The sequence below is a fragment of the Ascaphus truei genome, chromosome 3 (assembly GCF_040206685.1).
Source record: "Ascaphus truei isolate aAscTru1 chromosome 3, aAscTru1.hap1, whole genome shotgun sequence".
Classification (NCBI taxonomy): domain Eukaryota; kingdom Metazoa; phylum Chordata; class Amphibia; order Anura; family Ascaphidae; genus Ascaphus; species Ascaphus truei.
The window spans coordinates 435,225,010-435,246,397 of NC_134485.1; the positions used below are offsets into that span (position 1 = coordinate 435,225,010).

Sequence of the window (21,388 nt, forward strand, 5' to 3'; positions counted from 1 at the left end):
GCTACAGAACCTCCCAGCGACTGAGCTCCAGAACCTCCCATGTTGTGAGCTACAGAACCTCCCAGCGTGTGAGCTACAGAACCTCCCAGGGTGTGAGCTACAGAACCTCCCAGCGTGTGAGCTACAGAACCTCCCAGCGACTGAGCTACAGAACCTCCCAGCGTGTGAGCTACAGAACCTCCCAGCGTGTGAGCTACAGAACCTCCCAGGGTGTGAGCTACAGCACCTCCCAGGGTGTGAGCTACAGAACCTCCCAGCGTGTGAGCTACAGAACCTCCCAGGGTGTGAGCAACAGAACCTCCCAGCATGAGCTACAGAACCTTCCAGCGTGTGAGCTACAGAACCTCCCAGTGACTGAGCTCCAGAACCTCCCAGCGTGTGAGCTACAGAACCTCCCATGGTGTGAGCTACAGAACCTCCCAGCTTGTGAGCTACAGAACCTCCCAGCGACTGAGCTCCAGAACCTCCCAGCGTGTGAGCTACAGAACCTCCCAGCGTGTGAGCTACAGAACCTCCCAGCGTGTGAGCTACAGAACCACCCAGCGTGTGAGCTACAGAACCTCCCAGCGTGTGAGCTACAGAACCTCCCAGCGTGTGAGCTACAGAACCTCCCAGGGTGTGAGCTACAGAACCTCCCACCAAATGAGCTCCAGAACCTCCCAGGGTGTGAACTACAGAACCTCCCAGGGTGTGAGCTACAGAACCTCTCAGGGTGTGAGCTACAGAACCTCCCAGGGTGTGAGCTACAGAACCTCCCAGGGTGTGAGCTGCAGAACCTCCCAGGGTGTGAGCTACAGAACCTTCCAGGGTGTGAGCTACAGAACCTCCCAGCGTGTGAGCTACAGAACCTCCCAGCGTGTGAGCTACAGAACCTCCCAGCGTGTGAGCTACAGAACCTCCCAGCGTGTGAGCTACAGAACCACCCAGCGACTGAGCTACAGAACCACCCAGCGACTGAGCTCCAGAACCACCCAGCGTGTGAGCTCCAGAACCTCCCAGGGTGTGAGCTACAGAACCTCCCAGGGTGTGAGCTACAGAACCTCCCAGCGTGTGAGCTACAGAACCTCCCAGCGACTGAGCTACAGAACCTCCCAGCGTGTGAGCTACAGAACCTCCCAGGGTGTGAGCTACAGAACCTCCCAGCGTGTGAGCTACAGAACCTCCCAGCGTGAGACCTACAGAACCTCCCAGCGTGTGAGCTACAGAACCTCCCAGCGTGTGAGCTACAGAACCACCCAGCGACTGAGCTCAAGAACCACCCAGCGACTGAGCTCCAGAACCACCCAGCGTGTGAGCTCCAGAAACTCCCAGGGTGTGAGCTCCAGAACCTCCCAGGGTGTGAGCTACAGAACCTCCCAGCGTGTGAGCTACAGAACCTCCCAGCGACTGAGCTACAGAACCTCCCAGCGTGTGAGCTACAGAACCTCCCAGCGTGTGAGCTACAGAACCTCCCAGCGTGTGACCTACAGAACCTCCCAGCGTGTGACCTACAGAACCTCCCAGCGTGTGATTTACAGAACCTCCCAGGGTGTGAGCTACAGAACCTCCCAGGGTGTGAGCTACAGAACCTCCCAGCGTGTGAGCCATAGAACCTCCCAGGGTGTGAGCTACAGAACCTCCCAGGGTGTGAGCTACAGTACCTCCCAGGGTGTGAGCTACAGAACCTCCCAGCGTGTGAACTACAGAACCTCCCAGGGTGTGAGCTACAGAACCTCCCAGCATGTGAGCTACAGAACCTCCCAGCGTGTAAGCTACAGAACCTCCCAGCGTGTGAGTTGCAGAACCTCCCAGCGTGTGAGCTACAGAACCTTCCAGCGTGTGAGCTACAGAACCTCCCAGAGTGTGAGCTACAGAACCTCCCAGCGTGTGAGCTACAGAACCTCCCATGGTGTGAGCTACAGAACCTCCCAGCGTGTGAGCTACAGAACCTCCCAGCGACTGAGCTCCAGAACCTCCCATGGTGTGAGCTACAGAACCTCCCAGCGTGTGAGCTACAGAACCTCCCAGCGACTGAGCTCCAGAACCTCCCAGCGTGTGAGCTACAGAACCTCCCAGCGTGTGAGCTACAGAACCTTCCAGGGTGTGAGCTACAGAACCTCCCACCGACTGAGCTCCAGAACCTCCCAGGGTGTGAGCTCCAGAACCTCCCAGGGTGTGAGCTACAGAACCTCTCAGGGTGTTAGCTACAGAACCTCACAGGGTGTGAGCTACAGAACCTCCCAGGGTGTGAGCTGCAGAACCTCCCAGGGTGTGAGCTACAGAACCTCCCAGGGTGTGAGCTACAGAACCTCCCAGCGTGTGAGCTACAGAACCTCCCAGCGTGTGAGCTACAGCACCTCCCAGCGTGTGAGCTACAGAACCACCCAGCGACTGAGCTCCAGAACCACCCAGCGACTGAGCTCCAGAACCACCCAGCGTGTGAGCTCCAGAACCTCCCAGGGTGTGAGCTACAGAACCTCCCACCGACTGAGCTACAGAACCTCCCACCGACTGAGCTACAGTACCTCCCAGCGTGTGAGCTACAGAACCTCCCAGGGTGTGAGCTACAGAACCTCCCAGGGTGTGAGCTGCAGAACCTCCCAGGGTGTGAGCTACAGAACCTCCCAGGGTGTGAGCTACAGAACCTCCCAGCGTGTGAGCTACAGAACCTCCCAGCGTGTGAGCTACAGAACCTCCCAGCGTGTGAGCTACAGACCCACCCAGCGACTGAGCTCCAGAACCACCCAGCGACTGAGCTCCAGAACCACCCAGTGTGTGAGCTCCAGAAACTCCCAGGGTGTGAGCTACAGAACCTCCCAGGGTGTGAGCTACAGAACCTCCCAGCGTGTGAGCTACAGAACCTCCCAGCGACTGAGCTACAGAACCTCCCAGCGTGTGAGCTACAGAACCTCCCAGCGTGTGAGCTACAGAACCTCCCAGCGTGTGACCTACAGAACCTCCCAGCGTGTGAGCTACAGAACCTCCCAGCGTGTGAGCTACAGAACCTCCCAGGGTGTGAGCTACAGAACCTCCCAGGGTGTGAGCTACAGAACCTCCCAGGGTGTGAGCTACAGAACCTCCGAGGGTGTGAGCTACAGAACCTCCCAGCGACTGAGCTCCAGAACCTCCCATGGTGTGAGCTACAGAACCTCCCAGCGTGTGAGCTACAAAACCTCCCAGGGTGTGAGCTACAGAACCTCCCAGGGTGTGAGCTCCAGAACCACCCAGCGACTGAGCTACAGAACCACCCAGCGTGTGAGCTCCAGAACCTCCCAGGGTGTGAGCTACAGAACCTCCCAGCGTGTGAGCTACAGAACCTCCCAGCGTGTGAGCTACAGAACCTCCCAGCGTGTGACCTACAGAACCTCCCAGCGTGTGACCTACAGAACCTCCCAGCGTGTGAGCTACAGAACCTCCCAGGGTGTGAGCTACAGAACCTCCCAGGGTGTGAGCTACAGTACCTCCGAGGGTGTGAGCTACAGAACCTCCCAGCGACTGAGCTCCAGAACCTCCCATGTTGTGAGCTACAGAACCTCCCAGCGTGTGAGCTACAGAACCTCCCAGGGTGTGAGCTACAGAACCTCCCAGCGTGTGAGCTACAGAACCTCCCAGCGACTGAGCTACAGAACCTCCCAGCGTGTGAGCTACAGAACCTCCCAGGGTGTGAGCTACAGCACCTCCCAGGGTGTGAGCTACAGAACCTCCCAGCGTGTGAGCAACAGAACCTCCCAGGGTGTGAGCAACAGAACCTCCCAGCATGAGCTACAGAACCTTCCAGCGTGTGAGCTACAGAACCTCCCAGTGACTGAGCTCCAGAACCTCCCAGCGTGTGAGCTACAGAACCTCCCATGTTGTGAGCTACAGAACCTCCCAGCTTGTGAGCTACAGAACCTCCCAGCGACTGAGCTCCAGAACCTCCCAGCGTGTGAGCTACAGAACCTCCCAGCGTGTGAGCTACAGAACCTCCCAGCGTGTGAGCTACAGAACCACCCAGCGTGTGAGCTACAGAACCTCCCAGCGTGTGAGCTACAGAACCTCCCAGCGTGTGAGCTACAGAACCTCCCAGGGTGTGAGCTACAGAACCTCCCACCAAATGAGCTCCAGAACCTCCCAGGGTGTGAACTACAGAACCTCCCAGGGTGTGAGCTACAGAACCTCTCAGGGTGTGAGCTACAGAACCTCCCAGGGTGTGAGCTACAGAACCTCCCAGGGTGTGAGCTGCAGAACCTCCCAGGGTGTGAGCTACAGAACCTTCCAGGGTGTGAGCTACAGAACCTCCCAGCGTGTGAGCTACAGAACCTCCCAGCGTGTGAGCTACAGAACCTCCCAGCGTGTGAGCTACAGAACCTCCCAGCGTGTGAGCTACAGAACCACCCAGCGACTGAGCTACAGAACCACCCAGCGACTGAGCTCCAGAACCACCCAGCGACTGAGCTCCAGAACCACCCAGCGTGTGAGCTCCAGAACCTCCCAGGGTGTGAGCTACAGAACCTCCCAGGGTGTGAGCTACAGAACCTCCCAGCGTGTGAGCTACAGAACCTCCCAGCGACTGAGCTACAGAACCTCCCAGCGGGTGAGCTACAGAACCTCCCAGGGTGTGAGCTACAGAACCTCCCAGCGTGTGAGCTACAGAACCTCCCAGCGTGAGACCTACAGAACCTCCCAGCGTGTGAGCTACAGAACCTCCCAGGGTGTGAGCTACAGAACCTCCCAGGGTGTGAGCTACAGAACCTCCCAGGGTGTGAGCTACAGAACCTCCGAGGGTGTGAGCTACAGAACCTCCCAGCGACTGAGCTCCAGAACCTCCCATGGTGTGAGCTACAGAACCTCCCAGGGTGTGAGCTACAGAACCTCCCAGGGTGTGAGCTACAGAACCTCCCAGCGTGTGAGCTACAGAACCTCCCAGCGACTGAGCTACAGAACCTCCCAGCGTGTGAGCTGCAGAACCTCCCAGAGTGTGAGCTACAGAACCTCCCAGCGTGTGAGCTACAGAACCTCCCATGGTGTGAGCTACAGAACCTCCCAGCGTGTGAGCTACAGAACCTCCCAGCGACTGAGCTCCAGAACCTCCCAGCGTGTGAGCTACAGAACCTCCCAGCGTGTGAGCTACAGAACCTCCCAGCGTGTGAGCTACAGAACCTCCCAGCGTGTGAGCTACAGAACCTCCCAGCGTGTGAGCTACAGAACCTCCCAGGGTGTGAGCTACAGAACCTCCCACCGACTGAGCTCCAGAACCTCCCAGGGTGTGAACTACAGAACCTCCCAGCGTGTGAGCTACAGAACCTCCCAGCGACTGAGCTACAGAACCTCCCAGCGTGTGAGCTACAGAACCTCCCAGCGTGTGAGCTACAGAACCTCCCAGCGTGTGACCTACAGAACCTCCCAGCGTGTGAGCTACAGAACCTCCCAGCGTGTGAGCTACAGAACCTCCCAGGGTGTGAGCTACAGAACCTCCCAGGGTGTGAGCTACAGAACCTCCCAGGGTGTGAGCTACAGAACCTCCGAGGGTGTGAGCTACAGAACCTCCCAGCGACTGAGCTCCAGAACCTCCCATGGTGTGAGCTACAGAACCTCCCAGCGTGTGAGCTACAAAACCTCCCAGGGTGTGAGCTACAGAACCTCCCAGGGTGTGAGCTCCAGAACCACCCAGCGACTGAGCTACAGAACCACCCAGCGTGTGAGCTCCAGAACCTCCCAGGGTGTGAGCTACAGAACCTCCCAGCGTGTGAGCTACAGAACCTCCCAGCGTGTGAGCTACAGAACCTCCCAGCGTGTGACCTACAGAACCTCCCAGCGTGTGACCTACAGAACCTCCCAGCGTGTGAGCTACAGAACCTCCCAGGGTGTGAGCTACAGAACCTCCCAGGGTGTGAGCTACAGTACCTCCGAGGGTGTGAGCTACAGAACCTCCCAGCGACTGAGCTCCAGAACCTCCCATGTTGTGAGCTACAGAACCTCCCAGCGTGTGAGCTACAGAACCTCCCAGGGTGTGAGCTACAGAACCTCCCAGCGTGTGAGCTACAGAACCTCCCAGCGACTGAGCTACAGAACCTCCCAGCGTGTGAGCTACAGAACCTCCCAGCGTGTGAGCTACAGAACCTCCCAGGGTGTGAGCTACAGCACCTCCCAGGGTGTGAGCTACAGAACCTCCCAGCGTGTGAGCAACAGAACCTCCCAGGGTGTGAGCAACAGAACCTCCCAGCATGAGCTACAGAACCTTCCAGCGTGTGAGCTACAGAACCTCCCAGTGACTGAGCTCCAGAACCTCCCAGCGTGTGAGCTACAGAACCTCCCATGTTGTGAGCTACAGAACCTCCCAGCTTGTGAGCTACAGAACCTCCCAGCTTGTGAGCTCCAGAACCTCCCAGCGTGTGAGCTACAGAACCTCCCAGCGTGTGAGCTACAGAACCTCCCAGCGTGTGAGCTACAGAACCACCCAGCGTGTGAGCTACAGAACCTCCCAGCGTGTGAGCTACAGAACCTCCCAGCGTGTGAGCTACAGAACCTCCCAGGGTGTGAGCTACAGAACCTCCCACCAAATGAGCTCCAGAACCTCCCAGGGTGTGAACTACAGAACCTCCCAGGGTGTGAGCTACAGAACCTCTCAGGGTGTGAGCTACAGAACCTCCCAGGGTGTGAGCTACAGAACCTCCCAGGGTGTGAGCTGCAGAACCTCCCAGGGTGTGAGCTACAGAACCTTCCAGGGTGTGAGCTACAGAACCTCCCAGCGTGTGAGCTACAGAACCTCCCAGCGTGTGAGCTACAGAACCTCCCAGCGTGTGAGCTACAGAACCTCCCAGCGTGTGAGCTACAGAACCACCCAGCGACTGAGCTACAGAACCACCCAGCGACTGAGCTCCAGAACCACCCAGCGACTGACCAGAACCACCCAGCGTGTGAGCTCCAGAACCTCCCAGGGTGTGAGCTACAGAACCTCCCAGGGTGTGAGCTACAGGACCTCCCAGCGTGTGAGCTACAGAACCTCCCAGCGACTGAGCTACAGAACCTCCCAGCGTGTGAGCTACAGAACCTCCCAGGGTGTGAGCTACAGAACCTCCCAGCGTGTGAGCTACAGAACCTCCCAGCGTGAGACCTACAGAACCTCCCAGCGTGTGAGCTACAGAACCTCCCAGGGTGTGAGCTACAGAACCTCCCAGGGTGTGAGCTACAGAACCTCCCAGGGTGTGAGCTACAGAACCTCCGAGGGTGTGAGCTACAGAACCTCCCAGGGTGTGAGCTACAGAACCTCCCAGGGTGTGAGCTACAGAACCTCCCAGCGTGTGAGCTACAGAACCTCCCAGCGACTGAGCTACAGAACCTCCCAGCGTGTGAGCTGCAGAACCTCCCAGAGTGTGAGCTACAGAACCTCCCAGCGTGTGAGCTACAGAACCTCCCATGGTGTGAGCTACAGAACCTCCCAGCGTGTGAGCTACAGAACCTCCCAGCGACTGAGCTCCAGAACCTCCCAGCGTGTGAGCTACAGAACCTCCCAGCGTGTGAGCTACAGAACCTCCCAGCGTGTGAGCTACAGAACCTCCCAGCGTGTGAGCTACAGAACCTCCCAGCGTGTGAGCTACAGAACCTCCCAGGGTGTGAGCTACAGAACCTCCCACCGACTGAGCTCCAGAACCTCCCAGGGTGTGAACTACAGAACCTCCCAGCGTGTGAGCTACAGAACCTCCCAGCGACTGAGCTACAGAACCTCCCAGCGTGTGAGCTACAGAACCTCCCAGCGTGTGAGCTACAGAACCTCCCAGCGTGTGACCTACAGAACCTCCCAGCGTGTGAGCTACAGAACCTCCCAGCGTGTGAGCTACAGAACCTCCCAGGGTGTGAGCTACAGAACCTCCCAGGGTGTGAGCTACAGAACCTCCCAGGGTGTGAGCTACAGAACCTCCGAGGGTGTGAGCTACAGAACCTCCCAGCGACTGAGCTCCAGAACCTCCCATGGTGTGAGCTACAGAACCTCCCAGCGTGTGAGCTACAAAACCTCCCAGGGTGTGAGCTACAGAACCTCCCAGGGTGTGAGCTCCAGAACCACCCAGCGACTGAGCTACAGAACCACCCAGCGTGTGAGCTCCAGAACCTCCCAGGGTGTGAGCTACAGAACCTCCCAGCGTGTGAGCTACAGAACCTCCCAGCGTGTGAGCTACAGAACCTCCCAGCGTGTGACCTACAGAACCTCCCAGCGTGTGACCTACAGAACCTCCCAGCGTGTGAGCTACAGAACCTCCCAGGGTGTGAGCTACAGAACCTCCCAGGGTGTGAGCTACAGTACCTCCGAGGGTGTGAGCTACAGAACCTCCCAGCGACTGAGCTCCAGAACCTCCCATGTTGTGAGCTACAGAACCTCCCAGCGTGTGAGCTACAGAACCTCCCAGGGTGTGAGCTACAGAACCTCCCAGCGTGTGAGCTACAGAACCTCCCAGCGACTGAGCTACAGAACCTCCCAGCGTGTGAGCTACAGAACCTCCCAGCGTGTGAGCTACAGAACCTCCCAGGGTGTGAGCTACAGCACCTCCCAGGGTGTGAGCTACAGAACCTCCCAGCGTGTGAGCAACAGAACCTCCCAGGGTGTGAGCAACAGAACCTCCCAGCATGAGCTACAGAACCTTCCAGCGTGTGAGCTACAGAACCTCCCAGTGACTGAGCTCCAGAACCTCCCAGCGTGTGAGCTACAGAACCTCCCATGTTGTGAGCTACAGAACCTCCCAGCTTGTGAGCTACAGAACCTCCCAGCGACTGAGCTCCAGAACCTCCCAGCGTGTGAGCTACAGAACCTCCCAGCGTGTGAGCTACAGAACCTCCCAGCGTGTGAGCTACAGAACCACCCAGCGTGTGAGCTACAGAACCTCCCAGCGTGTGAGCTACAGAACCTCCCAGCGTGTGAGCTACAGAACCTCCCAGGGTGTGAGCTACAGAACCTCCCACCAAATGAGCTCCAGAACCTCCCAGGGTGTGAACTACAGAACCTCCCAGGGTGTGAGCTACAGAACCTCTCAGGGTGTGAGCTACAGAACCTCCCAGGGTGTGAGCTACAGAACCTCCCAGGGTGTGAGCTGCAGAACCTCCCAGGGTGTGAGCTACAGAACCTTCCAGGGTGTGAGCTACAGAACCTCCCAGCGTGTGAGCTACAGAACCTCCCAGCGTGTGAGCTACAGAACCTCCCAGCGTGTGAGCTACAGAACCTCCCAGCGTGTGAGCTACAGAACCCCCCAGCGACTGAGCTACAGAACCACCCAGCGACTGAGCTCCAGAACCACCCAGCGACTGAGCTCCAGAACCACCCAGCGTGTGAGCTCCAGAACCTCCCAGGGTGTGAGCTACAGAACCTCCCAGGGTGTGAGCTACAGAACCTCCCAGCGTGTGAGCTACAGAACCTCCCAGCGACTGAGCTACAGAACCTCCCAGCGTGTGAGCTACAGAACCTCCCAGGGTGTGAGCTACAGAACCTCCCAGCGTGTGAGCTACAGAACCTCCCAGCGTGAGACCTACAGAACCTCCCAGCGTGTGAGCTACAGAACCTCCCAGGGTGTGAGCTACAGAACCTCCCAGGGTGTGAGCTACAGAACCTCCCAGGGTGTGAGCTACAGAACCTCCCAGCGACTGAGCTCCAGAACCTCCCATGGTGTGAGCTACAGAACCTCCCAGGGTGTGAGCTACAGAACCTCCCAGGGTGTGAGCTACAGAACCTCCCAGCGTGTGAGCTACAGAACCTCCCAGCGACTGAGCTACAGAACCTCCCAGCGTGTGAGCTGCAGAACCTCCCAGAGTGTGAGCTACAGAACCTCCCAGCGTGTGAGCTACAGAACCTCCCATGGTGTGAGCTACAGAACCTCCCAGCGTGTGAGCTACAGAACCTCCCAGCGACTGAGCTCCAGAACCTCCCAGCGTGTGAGCTACAGAACCTCCCAGCGTGTGAGCTACAGAACCTCCCAGCGTGTGAGCTACAGAACCTCCCAGCGTGTGAGCTACAGAACCTCCCAGCGTGTGAGCTACAGAACCTCCCAGGGTGTGAGCTACAGAACCTCCCACCGACTGAGCTCCAGAACCTCCCAGGGTGTGAACTACAGAACCTCCCAGGGTGTGAGCTACAGAACCTCCCAGGGTGTGAGCTACAGAACCTCTCAGGGTGTGAGCTACAGAACCTCTCAGGGTGTGAGCTACAGAACCTCCCAGGGTGTGAGCTACAGAACCTCCCAGGGTGTGAGCTGCAGAACCTCCCAGGGTGTGAGCTACAGAACCTCCCAGGGTGTGAGCTACAGAACCTCCCAGCGTGTGAGCTACAGAACCTCCCAGCGTGTGAGCTACAGAACCTCCCAGCGTGTGAGCTACAGAACCTCCCAGCGTGTGAGCTACAGAACCACCCAGCGACTGAGCTACAGAACCACCCAGCGACTGAGCTCCAGAACCACCCAGCGACTGAGCTCCAGAACCACCCAGCGTGTGAGCTCCAGAACCTCCCAGGGTGTGAGCTACAGAACCTCCCAGGGTGTGAGCTACAGAACCTCCCAGCGTGTGAGCTACAGAACCTCCCAGGGTGTGAGCTACAGAACCTCCAATGGTGTGAGCTACAGAACCTCCGAGGGTGTGAGCTACAGAACCTCCCAGCATGAGCTACGGAACCTCCCAGCGTGTGAGCTACGGAACCTCCCAGGGTGTGAGCTACAGAACCTCCAATGGTGTGAGCTACAGAACCTCCGAGGGTGTGAGCTACAGAACCTCCCAGCATGAGCTACGGAACCTCCCAGCGTGTGAGCTACGGAACCTCCCAGCGTGTGAGCTACGGAACCTCCCAGCGTGTGAGCTACGGAACCTCCCAGCGTGTGAGCTACGGAACCTCCCAGCGTGTGAGATACGGAACCTCCCAGCGTGTGAGCTACGGAACCTCCCAGCGTGTGAGCTACGGAACCTCCCAGCGTGTGAGCTACGGAACCTCCCAGGGTGTGAGCCACGGATCCTCCCAGGGTGTGAGCCACGGATCATCCCAGGGTGTGAGCCACGGAACTTCCCAGGGTGTGAGCTACAGAACCACCCAGCGAATGAGCTACAGAACCACCCAGCGACTGAGCTCCAGAACCACCCAGCGACTGAGCTCCAGAACCACCCAGCGTGTGAGCTCCAGAACCTCCCAGGGTGTGAGCTACAGAACCTCCCAGGGTGTGAGCTACAGAACCTCCCAGCGTGTGAGCTACAGAACCTCCCAGCGACTGAGCTACAGAACCTCCCAGCGTGTGAGCTACAGAACCTCCCAGGGTGTGAGCTACAGAACCTCCCAGCGTGTGAGCTACAGAACCTCCCAGCGTGTGACCTACAGAACCTCCCAGCGTGTGAGCTACAGAACCTCCCAGGGTGTGAGCTACAGAACCTCCCAGGGTGTGAGCTACAGAAACTCTGAGGGTGTGAGCTACAGAACCTCCCAGCGACTGAGCTCCAGAACCTCCCATGGTGTGAGCTACAGAACCTCCCAGGGTGTGAGCTACAGAACCTCCCAGGGTGTGAGCTACAGAACCTCCCAGCGTGTGAGCTACAGAACCTCCCAGCGACTGAGCTACAGAACCTCCCAGCGTGTGAGCTGCAGAACCTCCCAGCGTGTGAGCTACAGAACCTCCCAGGGTGTGAGCTACAGAACCTCCCAGCGTGTGAGCTACAGAACCTCCCAGCGACTGAGCTACAGAACCTCCCAGCGTGTGAGCTACAGAACCTCCCAGTGTGTGAGCTACAGAACCTCCCAGCGTGTGAGCTACAGAACCTCTCAGGGTGTGAGCTACAGAACCTCCCAGGGTGTGAGCTACAGCACCTCCCAGGGTGTGAGCTACAGAACCTCCCAGCGTGTGAGCTACAGAACGTCCCAGCATGAGCTACAGAACCTTCCAGCGTGTGAGCTACAGAACCTCCCAGTGACTGAGCTCCAGAACCTCCCAGAGTGTGAGCTACAGAACCTCCCAGCGTGTGAGCTACAGAACCTCCCATGGTGTGAGCTACAGAACCTCCCAGCGTGTGAGCTACAGAACCTCCCAGCGACTGAGCTCCAGAACCTCCCAGCGTGTGAGCTACAGAACCTCCCAGCGTGTGAGCTACAGAACCTCCCAGGGTGTGAGCTACAGAACGTCCCAGGGTGTGAGCTACAGAACCTCCCAGCGTGTGAGCTACAGAACCTCCCAGGGTGTGAGCTACAGAACCTCCCAGCGTGTGAGCTACAGAACCTCCCAGGGTGTGAGCTACAGAACCTCCAATGGTGTGAGCTACAGAACCTCAGAGGGTGTGAGCTACAGAACCTCCCAGCATGAGCTACGGAACCTCCCAGCGTGTGAGCTACGGAACCTCCCAGGGTGTGAGCTACAGAACCTCCAATGGTGTGAGCTACAGAACCTCCGAGGGTGTGAGCTACAGAACCTCCCAGCATGAGCTACGGAACCTCCCAGCGTGTGAGCTACGGAACCTCCCAGCGTGTGAGCTACGGAACCTCCCAGCGTGTGAGCTACGGAACCTCCCAGCGTGTGAGCTACGGAACCTCCCAGCGTGTGAGCTACGGAACCTCCCAGCGTGTGAGCTATGGAACCTCCCAGCGTGTGAGCTACGGAACCTCCCAGCGTGTGAGCTACGGAACCTCCCAGGGTGTGAGCCATGGATCCTCCCAGGGTGTGAGCCACGGATCCTCCCAGGGTGTGAGCCACGGAACTTCCCAGGGTGTGAGCTACGGAACCTCCCAGCGTGTGAGCTACAGAACCTCCCAGCGTGTGAGCTACAGAACCTCCCAGGGTGTGAGCTACAGAACCTCCCACCGACTGAGCTCCAGAACCTCCCAGGGTGTGAACTACAGAACCTCCCAGGGTGTGAGCTACAGAACCTCCCAGGGTGTGAGCTACAGAACCTCCCAGCGTGTGAGCTACAGAACCTCCCAGCGTGTGAGCTACAGCACCTCCCAGCGTGTGAGCTACAGAACCACCCAGCGACTGAGCTCCAGAACCACCCAGCGACTGAGCTCCAGAACCACCCAGCGTGTGAGCTCCAGAACCTCCCAGGGTGTGAGCTACAGAACCTCCCACCGACTGAGCTACAGAACCTCCCACCGACTGAGCTACAGTACCTCCCAGCGTGTGAGCTACAGAACCTCCCAGGGTGTGAGCTACAGAACCTCCCAGGGTGTGAGCTGCAGAACCTCCCAGGGTGTGAGCTACAGAACCTCCCAGGGTGTGAGCTACAGAACCTCCCAGCGTGTGAGCTACAGAACCTCCCAGCGTGTGAGCTACAGAACCTCCCAGCGTGTGAGCTACAGACCCACCCAGCGACTGAGCTCCAGAACCACCCAGCGACTGAGCTCCAGAACCACCCAGTGTGTGAGCTCCAGAAACTCCCAGGGTGTGAGCTACAGAACCTCCCAGGGTGTGAGCTACAGAACCTCCCAGCGTGTGAGCTACAGAACCTCCCAGCGACTGAGCTACAGAACCTCCCAGCGTGTGAGCTACAGAACCTCCCAGCGTGTGAGCTACAGAACCTCCCAGCGTGTGACCTACAGAACCTCCCAGCGTGTGAGCTACAGAACCTCCCAGCGTGTGAGCTACAGAACCTCCCAGGGTGTGAGCTACAGAACCTCCCAGGGTGTGAGCTACAGAACCTCCCAGGGTGTGAGCTACAGAACCTCCGAGGGTGTGAGCTACAGAACCTCCCAGCGACTGAGCTCCAGAACCTCCCATGGTGTGAGCTACAGAACCTCCCAGCGTGTGAGCTACAAAACCTCCCAGGGTGTGAGCTACAGAACCTCCCAGGGTGTGAGCTCCAGAACCACCCAGCGACTGAGCTACAGAACCACCCAGCGTGTGAGCTCCAGAACCTCCCAGGGTGTGAGCTACAGAACCTCCCAGCGTGTGAGCTACAGAACCTCCCAGCGTGTGAGCTACAGAACCTCCCAGCGTGTGACCTACAGAACCTCCCAGCGTGTGACCTACAGAACCTCCCAGCGTGTGAGCTACAGAACCTCCCAGGGTGTGAGCTACAGAACCTCCCAGGGTGTGAGCTACAGTACCTCCGAGGGTGTGAGCTACAGAACCTCCCAGCGACTGAGCTCCAGAACCTCCCATGTTGTGAGCTACAGAACCTCCCAGCGTGTGAGCTACAGAACCTCCCAGGGTGTGAGCTACAGAACCTCCCAGCGTGTGAGCTACAGAACCTCCCAGCGACTGAGCTACAGAACCTCCCAGCGTGTGAGCTACAGAACCTCCCAGCGTGTGAGCTACAGAACCTCCCAGGGTGTGAGCTACAGCACCTCCCAGGGTGTGAGCTACAGAACCTCCCAGCGTGTGAGCAACAGAACCTCCCAGGGTGTGAGCAACAGAACCTCCCAGCATGAGCTACAGAACCTTCCAGCGTGTGAGCTACAGAACCTCCCAGTGACTGAGCTCCAGAACCTCCCAGCGTGTGAGCTACAGAACCTCCCATGTTGTGAGCTACAGAACCTCCCAGCTTGTGAGCTACAGAACCTCCCAGCGACTGAGCTCCAGAACCTCCCAGCGTGTGAGCTACAGAACCTCCCAGCGTGTGAGCTACAGAACCTCCCAGCGTGTGAGCTACAGAACCACCCAGCGTGTGAGCTACAGAACCTCCCAGCGTGTGAGCTACAGAACCTCCCAGCGTGTGAGCTACAGAACCTCCCAGCGTGTGAGCTACAGCACCTCCCAGCGTGTGAGCTACAGAACCACCCAGCGACTGAGCTCCAGAACCACCCAGCGACTGAGCTCCAGAACCACCCAGCGTGTGAGCTCCAGAACCTCCCAGGGTGTGAGCTACAGAACCTCCCACCGACTGAGCTACAGAACCTCCCACCGACTGAGCTACAGTACCTCCCAGCGTGTGAGCTACAGAACCTCCCAGGGTGTGAGCTACAGAACCTCCCAGGGTGTGAGCTGCAGAACCTCCCAGGGTGTGAGCTACAGAACCTCCCAGGGTGTGAGCTACAGAACCTCCCAGCGTGTGAGCTACAGAACCTCCCAGCGTGTGAGCTACAGAACCTCCCAGCGTGTGAGCTACAGACCCACCCAGCGACTGAGCTCCAGAACCACCCAGCGACTGAGCTCCAGAACCACCCAGTGTGTGAGCTCCAGAAACTCCCAGGGTGTGAGCTACAGAACCTCCCAGGGTGTGAGCTACAGAACCTCCCAGCGTGTGAGCTACAGAACCTCCCAGCGACTGAGCTACAGAACCTCCCAGCGTGTGAGCTACAGAACCTCCCAGCGTGTGAGCTACAGAACCTCCCAGCGTGTGACCTACAGAACCTCCCAGCGTGTGAGCTACAGAACCTCCCAGCCTGTGAGCTACAGAACCTCCCAGGGTGTGAGCTACAGAACCTCCCAGGGTGTGAGCTACAGAACCTCCCAGGGTGTGAGCTACAGAACCTCCGAGGGTGTGAGCTACAGAACCTCCCAGCGACTGAGCTCCAGAACCTCCCATGGTGTGAGCTACAGAACCTCCCAGCGTGTGAGCTACAAAACCTCCCAGGGTGTGAGCTACAGAACCTCCCAGGGTGTGAGCTCCAGAACCACCCAGCGACTGAGCTACAGAACCACCCAGCGTGTGAGCTCCAGAACCTCCCAGGGTGTGAGCTACAGAACCTCCCAGCGTGTGAGCTACAGAACCTCCCAGCGTGTGAGCTACAGAACCTCCCAGCGTGTGACCTACAGAACCTCCCAGCGTGTGACCTACAGAACCTCCCAGCGTGTGAGCTACAGAACCTCCCAGGGTGTGAGCTACAGAACCTCCCAGGGTGTGAGCTACAGTACCTCCGAGGGTGTGAGCTACAGAACCTCCCAGCGACTGAGCTCCAGAACCTCCCATGTTGTGAGCTACAGAACCTCCCAGCGTGTGAGCTACAGAACCTCCCAGGGTGTGAGCTACAGAACCTCCCAGCGTGTGAGCTACAGAACCTCCCAGCGACTGAGCTACAGAACCTCCCAGCGTGTGAGCTACAGAACCTCCCAGCGTGTGAGCTACAGAACCTCCCAGGGTGTGAGCTACAGCACCTCCCAGGGTGTGAGCTACAGAACCTCCCAGCGTGTGAGCAACAGAACCTCCCAGGGTGTGAGCAACAGAACCTCCCAGCATGAGCTACAGAACCTTCCAGCGTGTGAGCTACAGAACCTCCCAGTGACTGAGCTCCAGAACCTCCCAGCGTGTGAGCTACAGAACCTCCCATGTTGTGAGCTACAGAACCTCCCAGCTTGTGAGCTACAGAACCTCCCAGCGACTGAGCTCCAGAACCTCCCAGCGTGTGAGCTACAGAACCTCCCAGCGTGTGAGCTACAGAACCTCCCAGCGTGTGAGCTACAGAACCACCCAGCGTGTGAGCTACAGAACCTCCCAGCGTGTGAGCTACAGAACCTCCCAGCGTGTGAGCTACAGAACCTCCCAGGGTGTGAGCTACAGAACCTCCCACCAAATGAGCTCCAGAACCTCCCAGGGTGTGAACTACAGAACCTCCCAGGGTGTGAGCTACAGAACCTCTCAGGGTGTGAGCTACAGAACCTCCCAGGGTGTGAGCTACAGAACCTCCCAGGGTGTGAGCTGCAGAACCTCCCAGGGTGTGAGCTACAGAACCTTCCAGGGTGTGAGCTACAGAACCTCCCAGCGTGTGAGCTACAGAACCTCCCAGCGTGTGAGCTACAGAACCTCCCAGCGTGTGAGCTACAGAACCTCCCAGCGTGTGAGCTACAGAACCACCCAGCGACTGAGCTACAGAACCACCCAGCGACTGAGCTCCAGAACCACCCAGCGACTGAGCTCCAGAACCACCCAGCGTGTGAGCTCCAGAACCTCCCAGGGTGTGAGCTACAGAACCTCCCAGGGTGTGAGCTACAGAACCTCCCAGCGTGTGAGCTACAGAACCTCCCAGCGACTGAGCTACAGAACCTCCCAGCGTGTGAGCTACAGAACCTCCCAGGGTGTGAGCTACAGAACCTCCCAGCGTGTGAGCTACAGAACCTCCCAGCGTGAGACCTACAGAACCTCCCAGCGTGTGAGCTACAGAACCTCCCAGGGTGTGAGCTACAGAACCTCCCAGGGTGTGAGCTACAGAACCTCCCAGGGTGTGAGCTACAGAACCTCCGAGGGTGTGAGCTACAGAACCTCCCAGCGACTGAGCTCCAGAACCTCCCATGGTGTGAGCTACAGAACCTCCCAGGGTGTGAGCTACAGAACCTCCCAGGGTGTGAGCTACAGAACCTCCCAGCGTGTGAGCTACAGAACCTCCCAGCGACTGAGCTACAGAACCTCCCAGCGTGTGAGCTGCAGAACCTCCCAGAGTGTGAGCTACAGAACCTCCCAGCGTGTGAGCTACAGAACCTCCCATGGTGTGAGCTACAGAACCTCCCAGCGTGTGAGCTACAGAACCTCCCAGCGACTGAGCTCCAGAACCTCCCAGCGTGTGAGCTACAGAACCTCCCAGCGTGTGAGCTACAGAACCTCCCAGCGTGTGAGCTACAGAACCTCCCAGCGTGTGAGCTACAGAACCTCCCAGCGTGTGAGCTACAGAACCTCCCAGGGTGTGAGCTACAGAACCTCCCACCGACTGAGCTCCAGAACCTCCCAGGGTGTGAACTACAGAACCTCCCAGGGTGTGAGCTACAGAACCTCCCAGGGTGTGAGCTACAGAACCTCTCAGGGTGTGAGCTACAGAACCTCTCAGGGTGTGAGCTACAGAACCTCCCAGGGTGTGAGCTACAGAACCTCCCAGGGTGTGAGCTGCAGAACCTCCCAGGGTGTGAGCTACAGAACCTCCCAGGGTGTGAGCTACAGAACCTCCCAGCGTGTGAGCTACAGAACCTCCCAGCGTGTGAGCTACAGAACCTCCCAGCGTGTGAGCTCCAGAACCTCCCAGCGTGTGAGCTACAGAACCACCCAGCGACTGAGCTACAGAACCACCCAGCGACTGAGCTCCAGAACCACCCAGCGACTGAGCTCCAGAACCACCCAGCGTGTGAGCTCCAGAACCTCCCAGGGTGTGAGCTACAGAACCTCCCAGGGTGTGAGCTACAGAACCTCCCAGCGTGTGAGCTACAGAACCTCCCAGGGTGTGAGCTACAGAACCTCCAATGGTGTGAGCTACAGAACCTCCGAGGGTGTGAGCTACAGAACCTCCCAGCATGAGCTACGGAACCTCCCAGCGTGTGAGCTACGGAACCTCCCAGGGTGTGAGCTACAGAACCTCCAATGGTGTGAGCTACAGAACCTCCGAGGGTGTGAGCTACAGAACCTCCCAGCATGAGCTACGGAACCTCCCAGCGTGTGAGCTACGGAACCTCCCAGCGTGTGAGCTACGGAACCTCCCAGCGTGTGAGCTACGGAACCTCCCAGCGTGTGAGCTACGGAACCTCCCAGCGTGTGAGATACGGAACCTCCCAGCGTGTGAGCTACGGAACCTCCCAGCGTGTGAGCTACGGAACCTCCCAGCGTGTGAGCTACGGAACCTCCCAGGGTGTGAGCCACGGATCCTCCCAGGGTGTGAGCCACGGATCATCCCAGGGTGTGAGCCACGGAACTTCCCAGGGTGTGAGCTCCAGAACCACCCAGCGACTGAGCTACAGAACCACCCAGCGACTGAGCTCCAGAACCACCCAGCGACTGAGCTCCAGAACCACCCAGCGTGTGAGCTCCAGAACCTCCCAGGGTGTGAGCTACAGAACCTCCCAGGGTGTGAGCTACAGAACCTCCCAGCGTGTGAGCTACAGAACCTCCCAGCGACTGAGCTACAGAACCTCCCAGCGTGTGAGCTACAGAACCTCCCAGGGTGTGAGCTACAGAACCTCCCAGCGTGTGAGCTACAGAACCTCCCAGCATGTGACCTACAGAACCTCCCAGCGTGTGAGCTACAGAACCTCCCAGGGTGTGAGCTACAGAACCTCCCAGGGTGTGAGCTACAGAAACTCCGAGGGTGTGAGCTACAGAACCTCCCAGCGACTGAGCTCCAGAACCTCCCATGGTGTGAGCTACAGAACCTCCCAGGGTGTGAGCTACAGAACCTCCCAGGGTGTGAGCTACAGAACCTCCCAGCGTGTGAGCTACAGAACCTCCCAGCGACTGAGCTACAGAACCTCCCAGCGTGTGAGCTGCAGAACCTCCCAGCGTGTGAGCTACAGAACCTCCCAGGGTGTGAGCTACAGAACCTCCCAGCGTGTGAGCTACAGAACCTCCCAGCGACTGAGCTACAGAACCTCCCAGCGTGTGAGCTACAGAACCTCCCAGTGTGTGAGCTACAGAACCTCCCAGCGTGTGAGCTACAGAACCTCTCAGGGTGTGAGCTACAGAACCTCCCAGGGTGTGAGCTACAGCACCTCCCAGGGTGTGAGCTACAGAACCTCCCAGCGTGTGAGCTACAGAACGTCCCAGCATGAGCTACAGAACCTTCCAGCGTGTGAGCTACAGAACCTCCCAGTGACTGAGCTCCAGAACCTCCCAGAGTGTGAGCTCCAGAACCTCCCAGCGTGTGAGCTACAGAACCTCCCATGGTGTGAGCTACAGAACCTCCCAGCGTGTGAGCTACAGAACCTCCCAGCGACTGAGCTCCAGAACCTCCCAGCGTGTGAGCTACAGAACCTCCCAGCGTGTGAGCTACAGAACCTCCCAGGGTGTGAGCTACAGAACGTCCCAGGGTGTGAGCTACAGAACCTCCCAGCGTGTGAGCTACAGAACCTCCCAGGGTGTGAGCTACAGAACCTCCCAGCGTGTGAGCTACAGAACCTCCCAGGGTGTGAGCTACAGAACCTCCAATGGTGTGAGCTACAGAACCTCAGAGGGTGTGAGCTACAGAACCTCCCAGCATGAGCTACGGAACCTCCCAGCGTGTGAGCTACAGAACCTCCCAGGGTGTGAGCTACAGAACCTCCAATGGTGTGAGCTACAGAACCTCCGAGGGTGTGAGCTACAGAACCTCCCAGCATGAGCTACGGAACCTCCCAGCGTGTGAGCTACGGAACCTCCCAGCGTGTGAGCTACGGAACCTCCCAGCGTGTGAGCTACGGAACCTCCCAGCGTGTGAGCTACGGAACCTCCCAGCGTGTGAGCTACGGAACCTCCCAGCGTGTGAGCTATGGAACCTCCCAGCGTGTGAGCTACGGAACCTCCCAGCGTGTGAGCTACGGAACCTCCCAGGGTGTGAGCCATGGATCCTCCCAGGGTGTGAGCCACGGATCCTCCCAGGGTGTGAGCCACGGAACTTCCCAGGGTGTGAGCTACAGAACCTCCCAGCGTGTGAGCTACAGAACCTCCCAGGGTGTGAGCTAGAGAACCTCCCAGGGTGTGAACTCCAGAACCTCCCAGGGTGTGAGCTAGAGAACCTCCCAGGTTGTGAGCTACAGAACCTCCCAGGTTGTGAGCTACAGAACTTCCCAGGTTGTGAGCTACAGAACCTCCCAGCGTGAGCTACAGAACCTCCCAGGGTGTGAGCTACAGAACCTCCCAGCGTGTGAGCTACAGAACCTCCCAGCGTGTGAGCTACAGAACCTCCCAGGGTGTGAGCTACAGAACCTCCCAGGGTGTGAGCTAGAGAACCTCCCAGGGTATGAGCTACAGAACCTCCCAGGTTGTGAGCTACAGAACCTCCCAGATTGTGAGCTACAGAACCTCCCAGGGTGTGAGCTACAGAACCTCCCAGGGTGTGAGCTACAGAACCTCCCAGGGTGTGAGCTACAGAACCTCCCAGCGTGTGAGCTACAGAACCTCCCAGCGTGTGTGCCACAGAACCTCCTGCCATAGAGAGGGGGATCGAGAATGACGCAGAGAGAGGGGAGTGACAGAGAGAGGGGAAAGAATGTCAGAGGGGTGGAGAGAGATGGGGAGATAAATATGACCATATAGACATGATGTGATTTCCCTGCTCCCCTTACTCAGCTTCCTGAGCACAGTCCGGGCTCGCCGCGCTTTCTTGGCGTCCCGGATGAGGCAGCGGTAGATTTCGTGGCTCTTGACACCGCTCAGAGTTGAGGAGATGCGGTGACTCCCGTCCTGCTTCTCTTCCAGCACGTCCACTGTGGCGTTAGCGGACAGGTCTTCCTCGCGGCGGTTGTACCACGTCACCACAGGGATTTTATACCAGCCGGCGGAAGCACAACGCACAACTGTAACATTCTCCACCGTGTCGAACTGCACAGGGGGCTCCTCCTCCTCTGAGGGGTGAAAAAAAGATGGCGTCACAAAGTGTGTGCAAGTGCTGGCCCAGCAGATACTATTAGGATGGGATAAAACAAGGCTGTGAACCAATCAGAATACATTCCGCACAGACCCTATCACTGTATATAACCAGAAGGGAGCTTCATACGCAGAACTTTAAGAAATCGAGCTCTCTGATTGGCTGAGATTGCTGTCATTGATACATAGAACGTTCCATTCTCCCTAGTATTAAAAACAAAAAACAGAGTATTGA

General features: G+C 58.2%; 1 protein-coding gene across 1 annotated transcript in view; it reads right to left on the reverse strand.

Moving 5' to 3' along the window:
• LOC142491219 (butyrophilin-like protein 10) overlaps nucleotides 1-21,388 on the reverse strand; it is a 71,645-nt gene that overhangs the window by 23,347 nt on the left and 26,910 nt on the right. Inside the window, exon 4 of the mRNA XM_075593486.1 lies at nucleotides 20,853-21,131. Coding sequence (XP_075449601.1) covers nucleotides 20,853-21,131 — 279 coding nt within the window. The remainder of the gene's footprint in view (nucleotides 1-20,852; nucleotides 21,132-21,388) is intronic.